Raw genomic sequence first — 26769 nt, 5'->3', positions numbered from 1 at the left:
ATCTAGTAACGAAGATTATCATTTTCTTATCTTGGTGGCGATATTGAAAGTTAGGAGAATTTAGTAGTACTTTAACAACACTTAGTTGTGTAACGCTTGTTGGATGTTTTTCATTGTGAACTAAGAAAAAGTTATTTAAAAATTCAGTAATTTAAAAACTAGCCAATGAAAGGAAAGAGTAAAAACTGGCTTATACAATGTGTAATCCTCCTCAGAGTTCCAACGGACATTACACGCCTATTGGAGCTTTTTTTTAAGAGATGAACGAAACGTCGTCTCCAAACAGTTTGTAAAGGTGAGAAGAATCGTGTTCGTTCTTACCAAATGAGTTACATTCTTTCGTTCAAAACATTTTCAAATTGCAAAGTTTATTGTTACAGATAGTTAATGCTAAGTACACTTTTAATAAAATTATTTGCACCACTAGGAAGAAAAAAAACACATTATGCTTTGAAAGCATTCAGATACACATCGTAATTAAATCATAATTATAGAAATTTAATCAATCAAGAAAATTAGAGAACGCAAGCTTGTCTTCAATAGACACAGACTGAAATTTATGGAACGGTCATGTTTGTTTCTTTCGTTTGGGTTTTTTGGGTTGGTCTAAAATTGTCTCCCAAAAAGTTTCCCTTCGTGTTCTTGAGAAACCGGAATGCTTCCAACTGTGAAAAAAAATAACATGAAGTACACACACACACACACACACATATAAATATATACACAGTAAATCTACATACGGTATTTTAATAAACCTGTCTGAGTTCATTCTATAAACAAGTCAGTGTACATTAATCAGATAAGTAAAAACTAGAGTATCACTAAACAAGTAATACGTAACAGATTAATACATACTGATTTAGGGGAGATGGTCTTTCCAACGAAAACATTCCAGGTAGCAGCATTACACATAGGAGTGGTAAGGGAACCTTCATAACGGAAGTGAACCGAAGTGTCTGCAGGCAGTAGATATGATAGTTTTAATTCAGGTTCAATAATATTGAAAGTAGTTCCTGCTCTTTCCACTGATTCCAAGCAATCACTGATATCATCTAATTCTTCACACGAATATTCGTTCAACTGATGAAAAACATGTATATTTTTTATAATGATTCAGAAACATTTTAATATAGAAAGTGTTCATAAGATATAACTTTGAAGTTATAATATTTTATTATGGTACAAAAATGTATGTAAAATTATTCATCGTTTTTCATTCATTTCTTTTAACTTATGAACTAAGTAAGTTTTACTGTACTTTTGAAAAATAACAGTAAGTTATTTTTATTGTAAATTAAATATTTTTGTTATAAATATTGAACACAAAATTTACAAAATAACTAATACCTTAAAAAGCACACCGACAACGGCTATGCCATCCTCATAATTTAAAGCTTCCGAGAGGTTGGAGTACATGGAATTGTAGTGAACTAGATGGAGCTACAAGCAAGCCAGAATAAATCAATAATAGATATAAATATGGGTGTATTGTACAACATTTATTGTAATAAGGTTCTCTAAAGTAATATAATATTAACCAACAGTAAAACAACTCGGTCTCCAACTTCTTTGTCTCTGAAGTTGTTAACAACTGTTATTTGTAGCAGTTTTATATACAACAGCTAAATTTATAAAATGTTTTGAGTGTAGCAGTTAAATAATAATTTATAGAAACCATATAAATAGATCGTTTTATGTGTAACAGCTATATCAATAATACCATTTATAGTCACTAACTAAATCAATAAAATATTTTATATGCAGCAAACAAATCGAAAAACGTTCCACTTTGTATTTGGCATATCAATAAATATATTTATTTTTTAAAGAGATATTTAGAAATGCTTGAAACGTAGACCTTTACAACAAAATAAATTTAAAACCTTTCAAATACTATAGCGTGTTTCATTGTATCGTTTTGAAGCAAACTTACTTCTAAAGGATAGGCAATCTGTTTAACTGTGTGTTCAGATCCACGATTATTCACTTTCCCCCAGTGAAAGTGTAAACTATGTAAAAAGTACTCTGCATTCTTCACCTTGTCTTGTAAAATTGGAGTGCCAGAGCTGTCGAAGGTTACTTTCACTAAAGAATATATTTATAAGAGCATGAGTTATCCACTGTATTAAATTCAATTATAAATCATTTTTAACAGTCACGTATTTGTTAAATATGTCGTTTGAACTGAGTATAACAAAAAGTGATATAACTGTGATTTTGTAATTTCTGTTCATTTCTTTACTCTTTATTATCTGGGTAAATACATCAGAAACACTACAGAGTAATTAAATGTTCCATTTTCACAAGGAAAAAAATATTTCAAGCAATTCAGTCTGAATATCAGCAGTAAAATACGAAATAGAAAAACAAACACTTTAAAATTTTTTTCAGATATTTATGTTTTATAAAATATTAAATTTGAAAATATAAATCTGTTGGTCTCAAATGTGTTTCTTAGGGCTAAAATGCATTCTTGACATAAAACTGTTGTTAAGTATTGCTTGTTTTGAATTTCACACAAATATACACAAGGGCCATCTGTGCTAACCGTCCATAATTTAGTAGTGTAAGGTTAGAGGAAAAGCAGCTAGTCATCACTACCCACAGCCAACTTTTGGGCTACTCTTTTACCAAAGAATAATGGGATTGATCGTCATATTATAATATCCTTACGAGCATGTTTGGTGTAATGGGGATTCGAACCCACGGATTACCATTCAAGGGCCTTAACCGCCCGGCCATGCTGAGCCTGCTAAATATTGTATCAAGTAATTTGCAATCTTTCAAAAACACAACTTTAAGTCAAATTGTTTTTTGCATCTTATCTGGTGTCAACTAAACAAGGAAATATTCCAGTTTAACTGTGAGCACCAGCTACTATCAACATTGTGCATAAACATCTATACAATTTAATGTTAATATGTAACTCTTCTTTTAATAAGGTTGCATTAGTTGGAGATACTGGACTTGGAGTTCTCTAGTATAAAGATACACAATAAGTTATCTGCCGTCTTTCCACCGCGAGGAATCAAACCATTCATTTCAGCTTTGCAAGTACGTATAATTTACGCTGATGCACCAAGGAACTATTATTTAATTATGCTGTAACTAATTTGTCATGTGTGTTTGTGTCTATATATTTTAGGACTTTTCAGTATTGTAAAACATAAACAGACGATATGTCATACCGTTTGTTTGATTCTTCAAATTCGAGCAAAACTTCACAAGAATTATATGAACTAAACGTTCAGAATTTTGAACTGAAAGAATGAAATATATGCAGATAATTAATAGTTACTCTTAATTGACTGAATAGTGGGTTTAGATCGTTTCTCTTATAGCTCACCCAGGTTCTACAAAATATGGAAAGCATTTTTAGGGCTATCGGATAAAGTCTACAATGTCTCCTTGTCAGATATTAAAGAAACAAACAAGGTACAAGGTATTTCTAGAGCGACGCCTGTCGACGACTTTCGCTTTCAGTTCAACTCAGTTAAACTAAATGGAACAAAATGTGCAAACTCTGTTATCTACCATGTCATTTGTTTATGTCTCCATACACTAGTTAGGTAAACAATAAAACATATAATTCCTTATTAAAGAAATTAACGTTACATACCAGTTTTACCATCGTTTTTAAAAGCCATGGAATGCAACTTTACATCATAACCCACGAAATTGAGGTCGTTCACTACCAGGTGTTTCTCAGTTAGATCAATAGGTGACTGAGTACCTTTACCACATTGAGGAAATAGCTGTGGCCATTTAGACGGGCCTGCAGAAGGTGAAAAGAGATTATATCCTTGAGTAGATTATTTTTATCAATAGAAGAAAATACGAGTTAGTTAAAAATGCCATGTGATGGCAATTAAAGAGGATTTTCAATTGTTTGTATGTCGAAGGTATTCCAAATTGAGAAAACTCAGCATACTTACAAACCTTTAATAATTAATATGTAATAAAAAGGCCGAAAGTTTAGTAATAAATACTTGAATCAATTGATATGAAAGTAACCTGGTATCATGAGAGACTTTTAGTGAAAATATGGATGTTTGTTATTTTACACCTTTCATCCACTTCACAGTTTTATTATCTCATTCTTTAAAAATAATATCGATAAACAATTTTTTTATGAAATCAGCCTATTTAATAATGTTAGATTGGAAACATAGATATATTATAATGTCCTTGTATGACAGATCTAGTTTTTAAAAGAATAACTCGGATTAATTATTTGAATATGTTGGCATCACAGCAACCATGGCAATATGGTATTTTCGATCAAACTGATAAATTTGTTTTAGAATATGTTTTGCTATGAGTCATTTAGCGTAGCCGAATCTAACAATTGTTATGTCAGGGCTAATATACCCAATACTACTATAACGAATATCATAGTACATCATTACATTAAATAAATTCATTTGATTTTCAAAACAACTTCAGTTCTATGAGAAAGACTGTCATAACTATAAAAGTTTACAACTCTATCAGTGAAAGTAATTAAACAATGAAAAAGAAACACATATAAAATGATGTTTTTGTTTAAATCTTTAACAGTAAAGTATTTCATAGCAAAATAACAGAAGAAACAAATGAAGCTTACCTGTTTTGCCACTATAGCTCCATTGAGCCGCTGATGTAACGACAACTGAAAAACGCAAGTGGAAGCTGATGAGATTAATTCCACGTGTTGATTTAACACAATAAGTAAGTGAATCAAGGCCAAATCGGTTTATGAAATTTATTTTTCTAAACTATATATCACACCGCTTGTGTAACGATATCGTTCTTGGTTTAAATAATAAAACATTAATAATAAAATAATAACAAAAAATGTACCATCAACATTGCAATTAATTCAGTGAATTAATACACGAGTTCTCTATGAACCTTGGACCAAGCGTGTTAAGGCATTCGACTCGTAATCCAAGGGTGGCGGGTTCGAAACCCCGTCGCACCAAAAATATGCTCGCCCTTTCAGTCGAGGAGGTGTCATAATGTTACGGTCAATCCCACTATTCGTTGGTAAAAGAGTAGCCCAAGAGTTGGTGGTGAGTGGTGATGACTAGTTGCCTTCCCTGTAGTCTTACACTGCTAAATTAGCGACGGCTAGAGCAGATAGCGCTCGAATAGCTTTGCGCCAAAGTCTAAACAAAAAAACTCTATGAAGCTTGATACTAAATATCAGTTACTTCTCTCACATTTTTAGTTACTTCACTTCACTGTGTGTGTGTATTTTCTTATAGCAAAGCCACATCTGGCTACCTGCTAAGCCCACTGAGGGGAATCCAATTCCTGATTTTATCGTTGTAAACCAGTAGGCTTACATTATGTGTCGTGACAAGGTAAAGCATCAAATTACTCAATATATGGACCCCACTGGTAAAGAAAAATACGAAAAACAAGCCAGTAATCTGAGATTTGGCTAATGTTCTAAATGTTTTATTCTTGAAAATATTTGAAAAGTAGGCAGGTATTGTGGATGTATATATGTTTATATAACTCAATAACAATTTGATTACACATCGTGTGCACGAAATATATTGTGGTTAAATAACCACATCGAGTCACTTCTTGTGTGCATCTTCTTTTGTAGATGATATCAACTTTGCTAAAAATCCTTATATTACACTGGTAATCTGTTCTTATGTTTATTTTATGTAGATCCCCTATAACCCTCACACTCTACATCACTTCCCATAAAAAAACAATGTCCTACAAATTGTCCTAAAAAAGTGATTTTGCATGATTATTCATTTCTTGAGGTATCCGACAGTTGAAAGATCATATTGTGAAAGCAACTTATGTATAACATGTATTTTGTGTCGCTTTCACAAATGAACATCTTTCTTGGTTTTGTCTCTTGTTGTTGCCTGGGTCAAGCAAATGGCTTCTGCCAGTGACTTTTATGTATATGAATTCTCATAGAGGTCGGCGGATTTGGCATATCACAGCTGTAGTACGAACTGTTAGGTTACGTTTTTGGGTGGTCAAGTGTCCCAAACATTTATCCGCATTTTTTTTTATTTTCTAATTTTATTAAATTCAAGATGCATGCTCGTCTTGGAATCTTAAGTTCCTGCTCTTATTTTATTTTATGGTCTGAATTATGAACATTATTTCTCGGAAAAAATTGTAACATACCTACTAACAACAAACAGTTCGAAACAGGTCAAGATACCTTATATTATCTGTCATTGGCTCAAGAACTGATATGTTATTAATGTAACTAAAGCAATTAGTCACAACCAGATTTCTACATGCAGTGTGCTAACAGTTAATTTTATACACCAAGCCGCTATACGTGTACATGTATATGTGTGTGTGTAATCCTAATAATTAATTAATTTGTAAGGTATGTGTAAAAAGAGATAACGTAATCGAACAATCTCTTCCTTTTATACCTTTAAATGAATTTTTTTTCAGAGATGATACTTTTGTAGTTAATTGTTCAGATTGCAATAATAAAAGAGAAGTGAATCAATACTTTTCTTCAGTAAGCTTCTCTAACATTGACTGTCTACTGCTCCTGGTTGCAATATTATTTCACATTATTCAAATGCTCACAATAACCCCAAGTTTTATGCCTGAATCTGCTTTCTATAAGGTTCTAAACCCCATTCTGAACTCTCAAAGAGAACCATGTTCTGGAAGTCATTAGTCTTTTATGTCAAACTAATTAATATTACACACTAACTGTGCAAAAATGGATCTCATTGGTCACTCAAGAAAACTACATAAAGATTTGTATATATTGTTGACACACAGATCAAAGAAATCATTGAACACAGGTACAAATCTCCGGATATGTAGTTATTGTACTTTCGCTTACAATAATTGGGAATGGGTTTTGTAGCGTTCTGCACATTGAGATGTAGGTTGTGATTAGAGGAAACACAACAATTTTGCCTCTACACCATTAATCCTTAGTACACGATATAAGTGTGCATCTGACAATAATGTTTCCACTTTAAGCACAATTTCTATTAAGCCTAAAACCACGGGCATTGTATAAAGGCAAAGCTGTACATCTATAACATTGTGTACTTATTAAAGTTCTAAGTTATGGCATGTACACCTTTCGAAATTTATTGAAAGTCTGTAGACTATAATAAGCAAGGAAGACATATACATACCTGGATAAAATAGGAAAATGAACAACATGACGCAGCTTTGGAAATTCACATAGGAGACTTAAAGTCAACTGTTTATATACATGCATCTACTGACAGTTACGAAATCTACTACAACGTGTGCGCTTCAGAATCCGCCTTTTGCTTGTTTATTCAACTTGTGGTATAATTATCTTTGAAATTACTTCTTCCAAAACGTCATAATCCTTGTACATACACTTCGTACAGAAGAAGCAGATGAAAATATGTAATAATAATAGTAATTCTGACTGTAAACGTATGATAAACATTTTACCCGTCGCTCAAACACTAATGTATTAAAGCTCTTACCAATCGAAAGCCAGTGCAATAAATGAAAAATTACACTGAATAGATCCGACACTATTTTCAAATTTAAATAATAAAAATTGAAAAAATTCATAATTTAGGTAGTATGTTAGGGGTAATTCTTATTACAATAGAATATTTTTCGTTGAATATTCTGGACTTCATAGGTAGTAATTTACAGTGTAGAATACATAGCTCAACCACGAGCGAACATTAAGTTTTCAACGATCAAAAATCATCCGGACACGAAAATCTTATACAGCCGTAATAGTCTATATGTTCTAATATGTGTTGTTTTAATTAACATTGCTAGACATAGTAATGTAATCACAGTGCTTAGTAAATATGGCGTAAAAGTAATAGATTTGTAATATTCACAATTATGAGAAAAGTTGTTTTATTTAGAGTCTTGGCACCAAGCAACAAAAAGAGTTTTCTGCCCAAGGCTGTCCTTAACTTTTAATTACTAAGCCAGAGGGGAAGTAGCTAGTCAACATTCTGTAATAAGACTGAACTGTGGAATTTTATTGTAACTTTTACAGCGCATCCTTATTATCAAAGTGATTAACTGTAATAAGTTAAGTTGAAAAATTCGGAGTTCACAATTGCTAACAGTTATTGTTGTAAAGACCAAAATGCTACAATATTCGTATGTCAGAATACAGTCTTGTTTTTCATTGTCTTCAGGTTTTCTGCTCCTGAGTCGAGGCTTAGCTCAGACTGTATAAGGAAATTTTTCTTTATTATAATTTAATAACTGCTTACTTTTTTCAAACAGGAAGCTATTAATACATCTGTCTTTCAATTACTTTATTTTTTAAATACATTGAATATATGTAGTTAAGTGCAAAACTTATGTAGATTTAATTACCTTATTTGTATTTTTTATAGCTATCTATGATTTTTAAAGTTATGGCTCTTGTATTGATATTTGCAATTTATTTAATGTTCTAAACGTTAAAAAGAGGAGAGGACATATGCATAACTGGATAGCAGAAGAAAATGAGCAACATAACCCACGGAATTTCAAAGGATAACTGTTTGTATTTATACATCCACCTACAGTTAATAAATCTTCTAACTTCGTTGATTACATAGTTTGTGGTATAATTACCTTAAAAAATATTACTTCCGAAAAAACATAAAATTCCACTTATACTTTATATAGCGTCATTGTTTATCTATAAAAAAAGCAGACTATTAGATATAATAATATTTTCAACTACGTTGAAACGTAGTTTCAACCAAATTCATTCGATTTTATATATTTGCTAACTTAAATTTAAAACAACTCAGTAGATTATTTAGAACAATTGAAGAATGGAAAATCGATAGTTTATATACATCTAAAAGTAATAGAATACAAAAACTGTACAACGTGTGAAGTGAAATTATTATATTATCTGTTGCAAAGGAACACTCACAATATACCAATAAATATAAATTAATTTGTTTCGAATTAAACACAAATGGGCTATCTGTGCTCTGCTCACTACGGGTATCGAAACTCGGTTTTTAGCGGCGTGAGTCTACAACTGTGTCGCCAAGACATATGAAGAAGGTGAAACTGAATTTGCAGAAGCTAGCCTCCATTACAACTGGGCCCGGCATGGCCAGGTGGTTAAAGCATTCGACATATGATCCGAGGGTCGCGGGTTCGAATACGTGTAGCACCAAACATGCTTGCCGTTTCAGTCGTGGGGGCGTTAAAATGTAACGGTCAATCCCACTATTCTTTGATAAAAGTGTAGCCCAAGAGTTAGCGGTGGGTGGTGATGACTAGCTGCTTTCCCTCTAGTCTTACACTGCAAAATTAGGGACGGCTAACGCAGACAACCCTCGTGTAGCTTTGCTCGAAATTAACAAACAAACAAATAAAACATTTTTAAAATGTAAATATTATTGTTTCAAACAGTCAATGCGTGCACACTTTTGATCAAAAATATGCAGTCACTAGAAAAAATGATTATACTTTGAAAACACCTAGATACGCATCATAGTTTTTGAAACTTAATAATCCAAGGAAATTAGAGAGCACGACTAGCTTATCTCCAAAAGTTATAGACTGAAATGTATGGAATTGACGTGTTTGTTTCTTTCCTTTTGGTTTTGTGCGTTGAAATGGTCTGAAGTTTTTCACCAAGTAGTTTCCATTCATTACTTCAGAGACCGGAATGTTTCCAACTGTGAAAATATAAACGAAAAGAACACGTAATTACGCTAATTTAATACACTCTTCTGAGCTCTTGCTACAAACAACTCAGTGTGCATTAATCAGATAAGTAAAAACCAGAGTATCACTAAACAAAGTAGTACATGACAGTTAAATACATACTGATTTAGAATAGTTTACTATATATTTACCTCACTTGGTGAGATGGTCTTTCCAACGAAAACATTCCAGGTAGCAGCATTACACATAGGAGTGGTAAGAGAACCTTTATAACGGAAGTAGACTGAAGTGTCCGAAGGCAGTAGATCTGACAGTTTTAATTCAGGTTCAGTGACAATGAACGTTGTTCCTGCATTAGACTGAAATGTCCGAAGGCAGTAAATGTGACAATTTATTTTAGGTTCAGTGATAATGAACGTGGTTCCTGCATTAGACTGAAATGTCTGAAGGCAGTATATGTGACAGTTTTAATTCAGGTTCAGTGACAATGAACGTGGTTCCCGCATTAGACTGAAATGTCTGAAGGCAGTAGATGTGACAGTTTTAATTCAGGTTCAGTGACAATGAACGTGGTTCCTGCATTACACTGAAATATCTGAAGGCAGTAGATGTGATAGTTTTAATTCAGGTTAACTGACAATGAACGTAGTTCCCGCATTAGACTGAAATGTCTGAAGGCAGTAGATGTGACAGTTTTAATTCAGGTTCAGTGACAATGAACGTGGTTCCTGCATTAGACTGAAATGTCTGAAGGCAGTAGATGTGACAGTTTTAATTCAGGTTCAGTGACAATGAACGTGGTTCCCGCATTAGACTGAAATGTCTGAAGGCAGTAGATGTGACAGTTTTAATTCAGGTTCAGTGACAATGAACGTGGTTCCTGCATTACACTGAAATATCTGAAGGCAGTAGATGTGATAGTTTTAATTCAGGTTAACTGACAATGAACGTAGTTCCTGCAGTTGCTCTGATTCCAAGGAATCATTTTTTTCGTCCAAGTAGTCAATCGAATCTCCGTTCACTGATAAAAACAAACAATATGTATTTTTTTTAATAATTTAGACAATTTTAATATAGAAGGTTTCTATGAGATGCTGTTATGAAATTTAAAATCAAAATAATATTTTTATGTTATATTCAATTTCAGATTCTTATCAGAAACGCATAAAATGTTTTCATTTTTTTATTCATTTTTTTTAACTTTTGACATAGGTGGTTTTTACTGCACTTTTGAAACATAACAGTGTTTGTTTTTGTTTTAAATGAAACATTTTTCATTATAAATACTGAAGTAATACCTTAAAAAGCACACCGACAACAGCTATGCCATCCTCATAATTTAAAGCTTCCGTGAGGTTGGAGTACATGGAATTGTAGTGAACTAGATGGAGCTACAAGCAAACCAGAATAAATCAATATTAGACATAAGTATGGATGCATTGTAGAATATGTATTGTCACATGAATCAGCATGTAAGGTTCTATAAAGAAATGCCCCCCAGTGGCTCAACGGTATGTCTGCGGACTTACAACGCTAAAAACCGGGTTTCGTTACTCGTGGGTGGCAAAGCACAGATAGCCCATTGTGTAGCTTTGTGCTTAATTAAAAAAAAAAAACAAATCTATAAAGTAATATAATATTAACCAACAGTTACACAACTCCGTTTCTAACTTCTAAAATTATTCTGTTTCTATGCCTCTCAAGTTTTTAACACTTGTTGTTTTGTAAGAAGGAGTTTTATGTACAGCAGGTAAATTAATATAATGTTTTGACTGTAGCAGTTGAATTAATAGATTAGTTTTTCTGTAGCAACTATTTTAATAAAATGTTTTATTTCCAGCAGTCAAATCAGCATCAGACAAATCGAAAACAGTTTTCATTTTGTAGAAGTCAAATCAATAAATATATTTATTTTTGAAAGCAGTGTTAAGAAATACTTCAAATAATCTTTAACATTTACAACTATAGAAATTTTAAAAACCTTATAAATGCTATAGTATGTTTTTATTATATCATTTTGAAGCAAACTTACTTCTAAAGGAAAAGCTTTCTCTTTAACTGTGTGTTCAGATCCACAATTATTCATTTTTCTCCGGTAAAAGTGGAAAGAAAATCGAATGTACTCTTTTCTTCAAGTCTTGACCTGTAACATTCTAGAACCAGGGCTTTCGAAGGTCACTTTCACTGAACCATATATTTGTAAGAGCATGAGTTACTTACCCTATTAAATCCAGATATAAAGCGATTTCTGTAATCACGTGTTTGTTATATATATCGTTTGAATTGAATACAATAAAAGGAGATATAGATGTGATTTTGTAATTTATGTTGCTCTGTTGAATGTTTATTATCTTATGTAATACATGATATATTCTTGAAGGTAATTAAAATGTTCCATTTTCACATGGGGAATAAATATTTGAAGCATTTTTGTCTTAATATCAGCACTAAAATACGAAATAGAAAACCAAAAACTTCAAAATTTATTCAAATTTTTCTGTTTTATAAAATATTAAATTTGAAAATGTAAATGTGTTGGTCTTAAATGTGTATCTTAAGGCTAAAATGCATTATTGACATAAAACTGTTGCTAAATATTGTTTGTTTTGAATTTTATATAAATATGCGCTAACCGTCCCTAATTTAGCAGTGTAAGAGTAAAGGGAAGGCAGCTAGTCATCACTACCCACAGCCAACTCTTGGGCTACTCTTTTACCAACGAATAATGGGATTGACCGTCATATCATGACACCCCTACAGCGTATTTGGTGTGATGGGGATTCGAACCCATGGAGTATGAGTCAAGGGCCTTAACCACCTGGCCATGCAGGGCCTGCTAAATATTGTATCTAATAATTTCTATTCTTTCAACAACACAACTTTAAGTCAAATTATTTTTTTGCATCTTATCTGGTGTCAACTAAACAATGAAATTTTCAGGTTTAACTGTGAGCACCAGCTACTATCAGCATTGTACATAAACATCCATTTAACTGAGTTAAACTAAATGGAACCAAATGTGCAAATACTGTTATGAACCGGGCCCGACATGGCCAAGCGCGTAAGGCGTGCGACTCGTAATCCGAGGGTCGCGGGTTCGCGCCTGCGTCGCGCTAAACATGCTCGCCCTCCCAGCCGTGGGGGTGTATAATGTAACGGTCAATCCCACTATTCGTTGGTAAAAGAGTAGCCCAATAGTTGGCGGTGGGTGGTGATGACTAGCTGCCTTCCCTCTAGTCTTACACTGCTAAATTAGGGACGGCTAGCACAGATAGCCCTCGAGTTGCTTTGTGCGAAATTCCAAACAAACAAACAAAACTGTTATGAACCATGTCGTTTGTTTACGTCTCCATACACTAGTTAGGTAAAGTATAACAAATATAGTTCCTTATCAACTCCCAAATGTAACAAAATTAATGTTACATATCAGTTTTACCAATTAATGTTACATATCAGTTTTACCATTGATTTTCAAAGTCATGGAATTCAACGTTACGTCATATCCCATGAAATTGAGGCCATTTATTTTCATGTTTTGTTAAGTTAGATCAATAGGTGACTGAGTACTTCGACCACATTGAGTAAATAGTTTTGGCCAGACAGATAGGCCTGCAAAAGGTATAAGATATATTTGGAAATTGATTATACCCGTGAATAGATTATTTTGTTACTAACGGAAAAAAATATTACTTAATTAAAATTTAATGTTATGGTAATTATTATTATTTTATTTTAGACTTCTTTTTGTCACATACAATATGTACGAATCAATGAATAATAATAAACACGTGAAAATAAAAAAAGTTTCCACGAAACTTAATGAGCTTACTTGTGGAAAATTCCTTCTATATATATTAATAAATATAAATAAACGAAACGTAAAATGGCAAAATTAGTCTGAATCATAATGTTATATTAATGTATATCTGGAATCAACACTTTATTGATTAGAACAGAAACACATAATATCCTGTAATGCTATTGCACATTTTTTTATAAACAGTCAGTTGTATACATATATATTAAAAAAGTTAAATTAATAAAAATAATGTTATTTCTATATAAATCAAGTACCATTCGATGAATGTAAATCAGTTCGTCTATGAACATCACGTACTAACTAATATTTAATTTTTTTAACTTTGCAATTATGTTTATATTTCAAAAATCCCAGGGTATATGGTATTTTACTCTATTTTATTGCATACCAACAGTTAAGGCTTGTGTCATCTTCAAATTCATATATTTTATTCTTTAAATATATAGTTATAACATCACTTAACATGTAAAATAAACAGCAGTGGACCCAAAATTTAACCTCCTGGAACAATATATTTTATAGTCATTGGATCACTCGTTATTTCTCTAATACTTTGTATTGCAGTTCTGTTGTTCAAATAATTCATGAACTAGTTATGAAACTTTCCCTTTATACACATCATGTATAGGTTATAGTGCAGGATTTTATGATTTAGTGTATCAAAACCTACACTTAAATAAAAAATATCACAAGTACCTTTTTATTGTAAATTTACAATATTTGAAAACTTTGCTAATAGTAATGTGGTACTCTTATTTTTAACAAATCTACATTGACACTTGTTTATAGTGTTATTTTTCAATAAAAACTAACATTTTGTTGCATACATACCTTTCCATTATTTTTCAATCACAGGTAAAATGGAAGTTGGTTTATAATTATCAAAGTTTTCTGTTTTCCTAACTTGCTAATAATATTTTAAATCCATCAAGTATTTTCCCTTATCCACAAATTAAATTTAATATACATGTTATAACCTTTCTGAAGACATCGTTTTATGTATCTTAACAGCATACCATCAATTTCTGGTCCTTTGTTAACGTTCAGTAAATTTACTATATTAATAACTCCTACTGTTCTTAGAAGAAAATAAGTCGCAGTAGTCTGTAAGGTTAAACTCTGAAGATAGTTATTTCTATTTGTGACAAAATTATTATTATCTTCATTATTATGATTACTTTTACAGTATTTATCTTATTTATAAAGTCTTTATTAAAATTGTTTTCTAAATCTGTAGTAGGTATATTGTACTGATAATATTTTGCCAAATTTTTTAAGTGATTCATCCCTAGCGTGATTATCTACTAATTCATTAATGCATTTCTAGTTTTCTTTCATTTTACTGTAAATACCAAAAAACGTTTGCAGTGTAATAATTCATTTTGCCTTTTTTATTTAAAAACGTTAAAGAATTACACATACTTTGTAAACAGATTAATTTGCTTGATTCACCTGACATTTACATTTATACCATAATTTATCCTTTTCTGTTATTATATAAGGTTATTATAAGGTTTGTATGCTATGCATACCTCTTATTTATTTTTAATTCAAATTTATTGTAATTCAGTGTCATTTAACACACAAATCAGTTTTATAAATTATTCTATGATTTTTTATTCTTCAAGAACTCTTCCTAATTACAGCTGTTTATATTATTTATAAAAGAATATTTAAGTTTATCAATCACTAATATATTATCTATGCTCTTTTTCATAATTGTTTATATTGTCTTTAAATTGTTTTTTAAATTAGCCAAAATGATCTTATGCTATGTTTTCTTGATCACATAGTAAGTTTTGTATACATGATTTAAACAAGGTTTAACAAATATTACTTTCTCTTATACATTTTGGTTTTGTGTTAATTAACATTTATACTTAGTTGAAATCCATTAAAATATATAAAGTTTTGATACTCATTGATCAGATTACTATTTTCATAATGTTTTTCTTTGATATTGATATTTATATCACCAAGATATACTATATATTTAGTTTTTAATTAGTTCAGTAATTTTTTTAAATTTAATATATAAAGGCTAAAACTGTAATTTGAATATCTGAAAATTGGAAGTTATGAAACTTTATAATACTAAATGACATTAATTCTGTATATTCAAATTTAATTTTACTAATTCTATAGGTGAAAGCTTTTATAAAAAAATAAATTCCTCCTTCTCTTTTGTTATTTTTATATTTCTATAGTTTTTCATAACTTTCCAAATTATAATTTTTGATTTCATGTTCTTGTAGAAGTGTTCTTGTTTCTGTATATCTAACAATATCAAACCTTCACCAGCAACTGTGCACAAATAATCCCACTTATTTTGTATGCACAAAAAATCAGGGTAGCAGATAGCCCTATGTGGCTTTGTTGTGAGAAAAACACACCACTTATTTTGAATATTATTAATAGGTAGGAAATTCAGAATATCACTTTTAGTAGGTTCTAATTTATTTATAATGTTATTCATGCTTTCTATACTTTTTTGCAATTTATATTACTATATTTACTATGTTTAGATTAACATCCATAGATTACAGCAAATTATAAAGTTTCAAAGTTACATATTAATTTCAATTTTATCTCATTCTCAGCTTCTGATTTCCTTAAAATACGTTACTATTTTTTCTCCAAATAAATTTATATTATTTTTTCAATAACGTTTTTGCCTTCCAAAACATTTCTTTATTAATAGCTACTATATTTTTTTATATGCATACTGCTCTCTCCCATATTTTGTTTGACTTGTTTAACCATAATTTTTTCTTATTATTACTCAACCATTTCTCTTTATCAAAAACAATTTAGAATTTAACTATTATAGGTACAATCTTTTCACTATTATGGACAGGTATTCTGTGAGCTATTATTATTTCATCTTTTCTTTCATAATCTGTTATACTGAACTCTTCAGCCATTTTGCATAGAATATCTTTCAGTTCCTCATTACCTTGTCACAGTATTCCATGTATCTTTAAATTGCTTCTTCTTTCAGATCATTAACTTGAACTAATATATTTGAAGTTTTCTAACTTTCCATATTCTTTTTCAGTATCATATCTTCTTCATGTTTACTTTGTATTAAGGATGCGTCATTATACTTAACTGAAAATTCTTATTCAATCTTTGATATCCATTCTTATTTCATCTAACATGCCTAATTTTTAAAACCTTCTCTTACCCTTCAGTATTAGTAGATTTTACCAAATTCATTGTTTCAGTTGTTTCTTGCTGTCAAGTTATATTTTTCCAGTGTTAAATAAATCAGAATTTTTCGATCATTTACTTCTTTCTCAACTGCGGTATGACAATTTTTTAGCATTAGACATACGTCTGTATGTTGTCTCTGGCAATCCACCACATCGATAATGAAGTGAAAACAAATTCCAAAACGTTTTACATAGCCCCTACCAACAGGATAAGGCTTTGTACAAACATCATAACATTTACTAGCCATGTTGTGAGTTATTTCTTATTTCTATTTATCATATTTTTAAAAAATACAAAATATCTTCACTATATAATCCATGCAATTGTAAACTTGGATAGTAACATTCACCACGTCGATGTTAACACACTTCTCTAGCCTTTCAAAATCGTTAATATTCGTTCTTTATACGGCCCAGCATGGCCAAGCGCGTAAGGCGTGCGACTCGTAATCCGAGGGTCGCGGGTTCGCGCCCGCGTCGCGCTAAACATGCTCGCCCTCCCAGCCGTGGGGGTGTATAATGTTACGGTCAATCCCACTATTCGTTGGTAAAAGAGTAGCCCAAGAGTTGGCGGTGGGTGGTGATGACTAGCTGCCTTCCCTCTAGTCTTACACTGCTAAATTAGGGACGGCTAGCACAGATATCCCTCGAGTAGCTTTGTGCGAAATTCCAAAACAAACAAACAAACAATCGTTCTTTATATTATAATCAAACGTAACGTGTTCAGAATGTTTTTCAACTTCAAACGCCTCAAAATTATTCAAATATACTGAAAAACATGATTACACACGAAAGTATTTTACTAAACATTAGCAGGGTGGATAAAAAGTACGTTACCACTTCCTATCGTAATTCACCACCTAGTAATTAAAATAATAATAACGAGGACATATTAATGGTCAACATAATAATAATAATGTGGGTAAATTAATGATTAAAATATTAACAGAATTTTAGTAGTTTGTATATCAGAAACATTCCAAACTAAGAATACATTATATACTTATAAACATTTAATTTAATTATGAAAATAGAATAAAAATGGCCAAAGCTTCCGGTTCTAAATATCAGGTCATCTCATAAGTAATGCCCGAAAATTTAATACAGAAAGTGTATCATCATTTCTGTCTTTGTAGAAGACTTTAGTGACTAAAATATGTAGTAGGACGTATATAAAAATGCTCAGACAAATAAAATAAACTAACTCAACTTTACTTTTTCAAATTATTAATCAAATAAGCTCTTATGTAGATGGATGTGTTTGAGGAGCACATCAGGCATATGATACTTTTTGAGCTTAAAAAAGGCAACATTGCAGCAGAAACTACACGAAACATTCAAGGTGCTTATGGTGCGGAGTCTGTCAATGAAAGAAAATGTCTAAAGCGATTTCTGAAGTTCAGTCAGGTGACTACAGCTTAAGTGATGCGCCACGTTCAGGTCGTCCTGTTGAGTTTAATGATGACTTGCTGCTGGCTCCACTTGACGAAGATTGTGCTATGACAGTTGAAGAACTGGCACAGAAGTTTAATTCAACCCATTCGACAGTTCAACGTCATCTGCAACAGTTTGGAAAGTTGCCAAAACTTGGAAAATGCGTCTCCCATGAGTTGACAGAAGCCAACCTTAGAATAAGAATGGACATTTGCACTTCTCTACATTCTCGTGAAAGTAACTTACCTCTGTTGGACAGGTTACTGACTGAAGGTGAAAAATGGACATTTTACGTAAATGTTAAGCGCCGCAGACAATGACTCATTGCAGGTAAACTGGCTAGAGCACAGCTCAAAATGGACCTCCACCCTAGGAAAGTCTTGTTAAGTGTCTGGTGGGATATTGTTGGTGTGATCTACTTTGAGTTGCTACCACTCAATGTAACGATTACATCAGACCTTATTGTCAACAGTTAGACCGCTTGAATGTTGCACTGATAAAAAAGAGGTCTGCTTTGATCTGATCGATCGTAAAGGTGTTGTGTTACACCAGGATAATGCACAGCCCCATACAGCAAGGATCACATCTGTAAAGACTGAAGAGCTAGACTGGGAAAAACATCCACATCCTCTTATTCTCCAGACCTTGCCTCATCTGATTATCATCTATTCCAAAGTTTGCAAAACTATCTTGATGGAAAAGAGCTTGGAACTCATGAAGATGTCAAAACTACCTCTCTACATTCTTTCACTCCAAACCCCAAGAATTTTATAGAAGAGGCATTCAGAAGCTCGTAAATCGTTGGCAGGAAGTAATTAATAATAATTAAACATACATTATTGATTAATTAACATTAAAAGCGTTTGAAACCCTTTCTATTTTTCTGAACCTAAAATCGGACATTACTTAAGGATGACCTGATATATTATTTTTTTCCTTATAAGAATCACCTAATGTGGTTGGTAGACTTTTAGTGAAAACATGAGTGTCTTTTGTTTTAGACTTGTTATTGACTTAATAGTTTCATATTCTTATCCTCTCACAACTATGGGCTTGAAATCATGGCTACGCAATACTTTATTCGTACATCAGATGTACTTTTTAAAACAAATCGAACTCATTATTTCAATGTGTTTAGAATATAAGAACTACGACGATAGGGTATTTTTTTTATTAAACTTATAAAGTTGTTGTAGAATTTGTTCTGAGTGCATCTTCTAGAGTAACCAGGTCAAATCATTATATTAGGACTAACATATCCAGTCAGTACTTTATATATAGGACTAACATATTCAGTACTCGTATAACATAATATCCTACTATCTCAGTATTCCATGTATCTTTAAATTGCTTCTTCTTTCAGATCACTAACTTGAATTAATATATTTGAAGTTTTCCAACTTTACATATCCTTTTTCAGTATCATATCTTCTTCATGTTTACTTTGTATTAAGGATATGTCATTATACTTAGCTGCGCAGTTATATTGTGTGAAGACTAGTACCGAAAACAAGCCGGTAATTTGAGATTTGACTCATATTCTGTCAAATGTTTATATCTTTGACAGTATTTGAAAGTAAGGCAATTATATATGGTTATATAATTCAGTAACAATTTGAACCCACGCACGGAATACATCGTGAACATATTCTTTTCTACAAGTTAAAACACCTTATGTTTATTTTATGAAAATCCTTTTATAACCCTCACACTTTATACCACTTTTCATAAAGCACATTATTCTACAAATGATTTCGCGCGAATATTTGTTTTACTATCCAGTTGCTTGGGGTATGCAACATTTGAATGGTGGACATATCCCACTAATGTGAAAGCAATTTGTGTGCAACTTGTGGTTTTCGTCGCTTTTAAAAAGCGACATATTTCTTGATATTGTCGTTACTAGATTCAAGTGAATGGCTGAACATTGTGTACATGAACTGCCAACCTTTACAGGACGCCATACTTGGCATACCACGGTTGAGTTATGAGTTATTCAAGTTATATTCTGGGTGACCGAGATGTCCCAATTAATCCATATTCTTTATTTTCTAATGTTATTAAATACAAGTGATATCCCTATCTTGGAATCCTATATTCTCCCTCATAATACTTTTATGTGGTGAGTTATGAGTATTATATCTAGGAAAGAGTCGTTACATACCTACTACCTTTTTATTCTCAAACTTCTAACATTTTCTAATGTTATTAAATACAAGTGATATCCCTATCTTGGAATCCTATATTCTCCCTCATAATACTTTTATGTGGTGAGTTATGAGTATTATATCTAGGAAAGAGTCGTTACATACCTACTACCTTTTTATTCTCAAACTTCTGAATGAACTTCATCAGTGAAGATATATTTGTAGTTACTTGTGTAGCTCAAATATTAAAAATTTTAAAAATGTGCAGTACAAAGTTTACTTTGGCCTGTTAATACGTTCTCAACTCTGTTTCCATGACACTACTAACATGTGAGTTACAGTTATATTGTTTTATGTCACCCAACTGTCTCAAGAAAACTCAAATTTGGGCATTTCTAGTTTTTATACCTGGTTCATGAGCCCTTTCTCAACAACGAAAGAAAAGCAGTGCTCTCAATCATTTATGTCAAAATAAATAATATTGCACACCCGCTGTGCAGTAATGTTTTCATTAGTTTGGTTCAGGAGAACTGTATAAAGGTTAGTTTACATTGGTAACACACACTCAAAGAAATAATCGAACACAGGTATAAACCTCCGGATATGTAGTTACTGTACTTTTGTTTATAATAGGTTGCTATAATCGAACACAGGTATAAACCTCCGGATATGTAGTTACTGTACTTTTGTTTATAATAGGTTGCTATAATCGAACACAGGTATAAACCTCCGGATATGTAGTTACTGTACTTTTGTTTATAATAGGTTGCTATAATCGAACACAGGTATAAACATCCGGATATGTAGTTACTGTACTTTTGTTTATAATAGGTTGCTATTGTTCAATTTTGGGAATGGGTTTTATAGTGTTCTGCAGATTGGAATGTTGAATGGGATAGTAAGAGTTAAAATTTCGATGGCAAAATAATTTTATTATGCATGCGTTGGAAAGCCGTGTGAATATGAGTGGCAAACGACTGGCGTTTTACAAGCTTTTTAAATAAATAGTTTAATATTTCGCAAAGTTTAATAAGTAACAGTGTTATAAGCACTCAACGTCTACATTACCAGTAATTCAAAATTAATATACTCGTGTATTCATGTATGCGTAAAGAAAAAACACAAAAATATACAAAAGTTTCCTTACACCAAAACACACTTGTTGTTAAACTTCTGCTTCTATCACTTGCAAAAAACTTATTTTAACCTGAAAACACCGACAATGTTTAAAGGCCAAGCTATACTTTTCTGTTTCTGTAACTATCTGTGCATATTAAAGTTATTAAATTTGTTGAAAGACTGTAGACTATAATAAGAAGGAAGATACATATTTACCTGTATAAAACAGGAAACTGAGAAACGTGACGCAACTTCAGAAATTTACAAAGGACACTTCAAGTCAGCTGTTCATATCACAACAGTGGTTGTTACGGAATATTCTAAAACTTATGTGCTCTAGGAACCACCTTTCGCTTGTTTATATAGTTTGTAGTACAATTACCTTTAAAAATTGTTTCTTTCAAAACATAGGCCTTGCACCTACACTTTGTACACAGGATTTTAAAACATAAAATGTAATAATAACAATAAATATGAACGTTTAATATACATTTTATCACGTGTCATCTTTTGAAACTCTTTCGTATAGCAAGTCAGTGCTTTCAATGAAAAATAAATCGCAGAAAATATTTTACAATTCGACAATTTAACCCTGAGCAAACAATAAGTGGTTGAAGTATCTTGAAATAGCGGAATACGAGGGACTGATACAGTCCTTACAATCTATATGTTCTGATATCAGTTGTTCTGTTGAATGTTAAGAGAGGTAGTGGTTTACTCATTTGTCGTTCGACTTAGTGTTACCAGAGGTAGTGAAGCACTCATTTCTTGTTCTATTTAATAATATTAGAGGTAGTCATATACTCATTTTTTGTTCTATTTAATGTTTACTAGAGGTAGTGATGTACTCATTTCTAGTTGTACTTAATGTTCACTTGAGGTGGTAATGTACTCACTTGTTGTTCCACTTAACGTTACTAGAAGTAGTGATGCACTCATTTCTTGTTCAACTTAATATTAATAGAGATAGTGATGTACTCACTTGTTGTTCCACTTAATGTTACTAGAGGTAGAGATGTACTCATTTGTTGTTCTGCTTGATATTACTAGATCTAGAGATGTACTCACAGTATTAATAGATTAATAATCGACTTGTGACGTTCATAGTTATGATGAATAAAAGTTTGTTTAGTTTAGAAGCTTTGCAGAAAGTAACAAAAACGACTATCTGCAAAAAACAACAACTTTCCATAGATATTAGTTGACAAACTAGAGGGTAAATAGCTAGTCAAGAAAATCCTCCTCTTACTCTTAGATTTCTTTTGTATGACTGAATTGTGGAATTTTACGGTAATATTTACAGTGAACCACAATAAAGACATTTTCAAATAAGGTGTGTAACGTTATGGAACTTTTACATTTCAGAATGAAATTAACAATGTCCAATGAAACTAAACGTAAGCTGCGTTATTTAGACATGACAAAGTAACAGAGGTTTTCTTTTTTATGTAACAGCATTTTTGTTAGATATAATAATGTTTCGATTGTATAACAATAACATAAAAAAGTGTAATATCTTACACCTACATAAAACAGCAGCCTTTTCTCAATTTAAAATAATTTACTGTATGTATAGAAACCTTAAACGTGGAATTACAGATATGATCATAATAATTAAAAAATTACTTCATATTAGATATTGGTATTATAGAACTCATCAGAATAATTTATAGTTATTTTACTGATATATCTGAATATGCAATCCTACTAAGAGGTTTAAAGTAAATTTGTTGGTTTTCTGGTTTTCTGGTTTTTACTTTAAAAGTTAGAGACTTAATTGTGCTAGGAGTAGCATAATGTTTAAAGTATCGGACCTCGGATTTGTAGGTTTAGGAATTGCTTCACTTCACTGCTGAGAACTCTCTTCAGTTCACTTCATATACTTTATAAAAGTCACAGTCGTATTTGTTATTAGGCTTAAAGTCCAACAAAGTCAATGTTTTCAGTTCTCTCCATTCAGTAGTGTAACAAGAAAAACATCAAATTCTTCATTGTTGGGACCCCACTGGTGATAAAACTGAAATATAAACCCTTATAACCCGCGCGCTTGTGAAAGGTGAACCTTTCTTCTTCACGTGCACTCTGGGAACCATTCCCAGACTGCCCCTGAAGAAAAAAGGTCCACCTTTCGAAAGCGCGCGGGTTATAAAGGTTTCTATTTCAGTTTTATCAAGATGTTTTGGATCTACGTATTTTTAGCACATTATGAAACTTGTAAAAAAATTTACGATAAAGTAGTCGTTAATTTGAGATTTGACTAATGTTATGAATTTTGTTATATTTGAAAATATTTTAACAGAAGCAGTTAGTGATGAATATTTATAAAATTATATAGTGCAATACCAATCTGAATACACGTCGCGTCCCCTGGAAATATTATACTTTAACCTACGAGGTCTGTTCAAAAAATACGCGGACTGTTTGAATTGCGCGGCTCCAGTTTGTTCCAGGGGAATCCGCTTGGAGTCGCTAGGTTTGCACAGATCAGCTGATTACGACGCCATTTCTCGATTGCAGATATCTTCATTTGTGTATTAGCTACGCGGTTTTAAAAGAAGTGCGATTTTTTCGTTTGGCGAATTTCAGAATGAATGACCTGAAGGAGCAACGACTTGCTGTGAAATTTTGTATTAAACTTGAAAAATCTGCGACTGAAACTTTTGCTATGCTTAACACGGCTTACGGTAATGTTGCTATGAAGCGTACAACATGTTTCAAGTGGCATGAACGTTTTAAGGATGGTCGACAGACCATTGAAGATGATGAGCGTCCTGGACGTTCTTCCACGTCAACTGACGACCCACACGTCGACAAAACCAACACCCTGGTGCGGGCAAATCGACGTCTGACTGTCAGGGAGCTTGCTGAAGAGTGTGGAATATCAGTTGGATCTTGTTACGAGATTTTGACCGAAAAAACTGAAGATGTACCGCGTTGCTGCGAAATTTGTGCCTCAGAACTCGTGAGTTTTTGGCCAAACTCTCGATCACTGTTCTTCCCCACCCCCACCCCCCTACTCACCTGACCTTGCTCCTTGTGATTTTTTCTTGTTCCCCAAACTCAAAAGACCCTTGAAAGGAAGAAGATTTGAGACGATTCCCGAGATTAAGGAAAATGCGACGAAGGAGCTGGAGGACATTACAAAAGAAGCGTACCAGGACTGTTTCAATAAGTGGAAACACCGTTGGGATAAGTGTGTGCGTTGGGGAGGAGAGTACTTTGAAGGGGTCCCAGACCTGTAACTTCTAAATAAAGAACATTTTGTTTTATGACGTCAGTCCGCTTATTTTTTGAACAGCCCTCGTACATTGTAGATTAGCGCGCCAAAGTCGCTTGTGGTGTAAATTTCATTTTCTAGAAGATGCAATTTTTATTAAACGTCTTGGTGTTATGCTTGCAATATAATCTAAGGTCATTTACCAACAGACCTCTCATAATGCTACCATTTCACACCACTTTCCATAAGGCACGTTATACGAGGTCTTTCCAGGAATATTTTAATTCTAGGTGTATTCAGTTCTGTTTTAGGTTCAATATAATCTGTATACACTACCTGTTGTCTTACTGACAGTTCTTCTCCATACACCAAGCCACTACATATATATATAATATTAAAATTTCTATTCATAAGCCCATCACCACTTATTCATAAGGATTGCAGAATACGTGAAAAACAATGTAATTAAACAATCCCTTCTTCTCTAACTTCTGAATGAACTTCCTCAGGGATGATATATTTTGTAGTTACTTGTCTACGTAGTTCATATGTCATAATAAAAGAGCACACAATATAAAGTTTACTTTCCCTGTAAAAATGTTTTCAAATATGCTTCCCTAGCATTACTAACATATAATTTACTGCTCTGTTGTTTTATATAAACCGTCTCAAGTAAACCCAGTTATAGCATTTCTCATTTTTATGTTACGTTCTACTTTCTGTGTAATTCTGGCCACTTAATAAAATATTGAACAGAAATACTTGTAGAAAGTCATTTGTTTTTGATGTAAAACTAATTAATAATGAACACTCGCTTTCAAATATTGTGTTTTATTGTACAACCCTTTTGTTCAGAAGAACTATATAAAGATTTGCTTACATTCTTGACACACATATATATAAGAAATCATCGAAAACACTTATAAATACTTCTTTATGTATTTAGTACACTTTCGTTTATAATGTTCGACCATGGTGCAGGTTTTGGAATGGGTTTTATAGCACCCTGTAGCTTGAGATGTACAATGTAATTGTAATGGAGCAAAACTTAGATGTCAAAACAATTTTATTGTAACATGAATCGGCAAGATGTGTAAATACTAGCAGCAAACAAGTGGTATGTTATGTATTTCTTAAGGGAATACTTTTATGTTTCGCAAAATTTATCATGATACTATGTTACTAAATATTCTCCATCTATATTACTGATCATAACATGATATAAACATGTACGTGAGAATATGTCTGCCCTAAGCATGTTGTTTATATGCCAAAAACAACTTCAAAATTATACAACAGTTTTTTACTCCAGAACCCACTTGTTTAATATACATCCACTTTTATGACTTCTAAACAAATTATTCAAGCCTAAACAAATGGGTGATATATAAAGTCCAAGCTATATATATCTATTTTTGTTAACTAGTTGTGCTCATTGAAGTTCAAAATGGTAATTCGTCTGGTACCCCTTTTATTGAATGTTCCAAATAATAAGCAAAGAAAACATGTGTACATGAATAGCAGAAGTAAATGGGGAACATAAGTTAGCTATGAAAATTCATAAAGGATAATTTCAGTAAGTTGTTTGTATTAATAACTGAAACTTACAGTCAGATGTTTGCATTCACAAAGATAATTTCCGTCAGATGTTTGTATTCACAAAGTAAAATGACAGTCAAGTGTTTGTATTTATCCATCTACCGAGAGTTACAAAACCTCCTACGATGTCTGCGCACCAAGAACCGCCTTTGTGGTGTAATTACCATAAACGTTACTTACTGCAAAGCACAATAAACCTTGCACCTGTACTTTGTACAGTAAACGTTAAAAATAAAATGTATAATAATAACACTGACTGTAAACTTTGTATATACATTTATACCGTTCACTAACCCGGTAAAACTTTGAAATGTTTTCCAATAAAATTTTAATTTTATAAAGAAGTACCAATAAAAAAAAATCCAACAATATTTTCTAATTATTGTAATAAAAATTGAAGAATACATACATCATAGATACGCTACTGACAATCCCTTTTACAAATGATATCTCGGCATGGCCAGGTGGTTAGGGCACTTGAATCATAATCTGAGGGTCGTGGGTTTGAATCTCAATCATACCAAACATGCTCTCTCTTTTAGTCGTGGGAACATTATAATGTGACGATCAATCCAACTATCT

General features: G+C 32.2%; 1 protein-coding gene across 1 annotated transcript; it reads right to left on the bottom strand.

Moving 5' to 3' along the window:
* Positions 1-346: 346 nt before the first annotated feature.
* On the bottom strand, positions 347-7253 carry LOC143229858 (carbonic anhydrase 2-like). Its single transcript, XM_076462698.1, has 7 exons — positions 7140-7253; positions 4607-4651; positions 3620-3775; positions 1934-2085; positions 1348-1440; positions 856-1080; positions 347-665 (listed from the first exon to the last, which is right to left on the bottom strand). Exons 1-7 carry the CDS (start codon positions 7165-7167, stop codon positions 558-560), a joined length of 807 nt encoding a protein of 268 aa, XP_076318813.1. The 5' UTR covers positions 7168-7253; the 3' UTR covers positions 347-557.
* Positions 7254-26769: the final 19516 nt, after the last annotated feature.

This window comes from Tachypleus tridentatus, chromosome 10, assembly GCF_004210375.1.
Source record: "Tachypleus tridentatus isolate NWPU-2018 chromosome 10, ASM421037v1, whole genome shotgun sequence".
NCBI classification, from domain to species: domain Eukaryota; kingdom Metazoa; phylum Arthropoda; class Merostomata; order Xiphosura; family Limulidae; genus Tachypleus; species Tachypleus tridentatus.
The sequence above is the reverse complement of the archived record's forward strand: the minus strand, read 5'-3'. Positions and strand labels throughout refer to the sequence as shown.

Coding starts and splice junctions, on each gene's coding strand:
- LOC143229858 (XM_076462698.1), bottom strand. CDS start 7,167: ATGTTGTTCATTTTCCTATTTTATCCAG. Junction 3,776..4,606: donor GAGCTATAGTGGCAAAACAG/GTAAGCTTCATT, acceptor CACCTTCTGCAG/GCCCGTCTAAATGGCCACAG. Junction 1,081..1,347: donor TTGTCGGTGTGCTTTTTAAG/GTATTAGTTATT, acceptor GTTTTTCATCAG/TTGAACGAATATTCGTGTGA.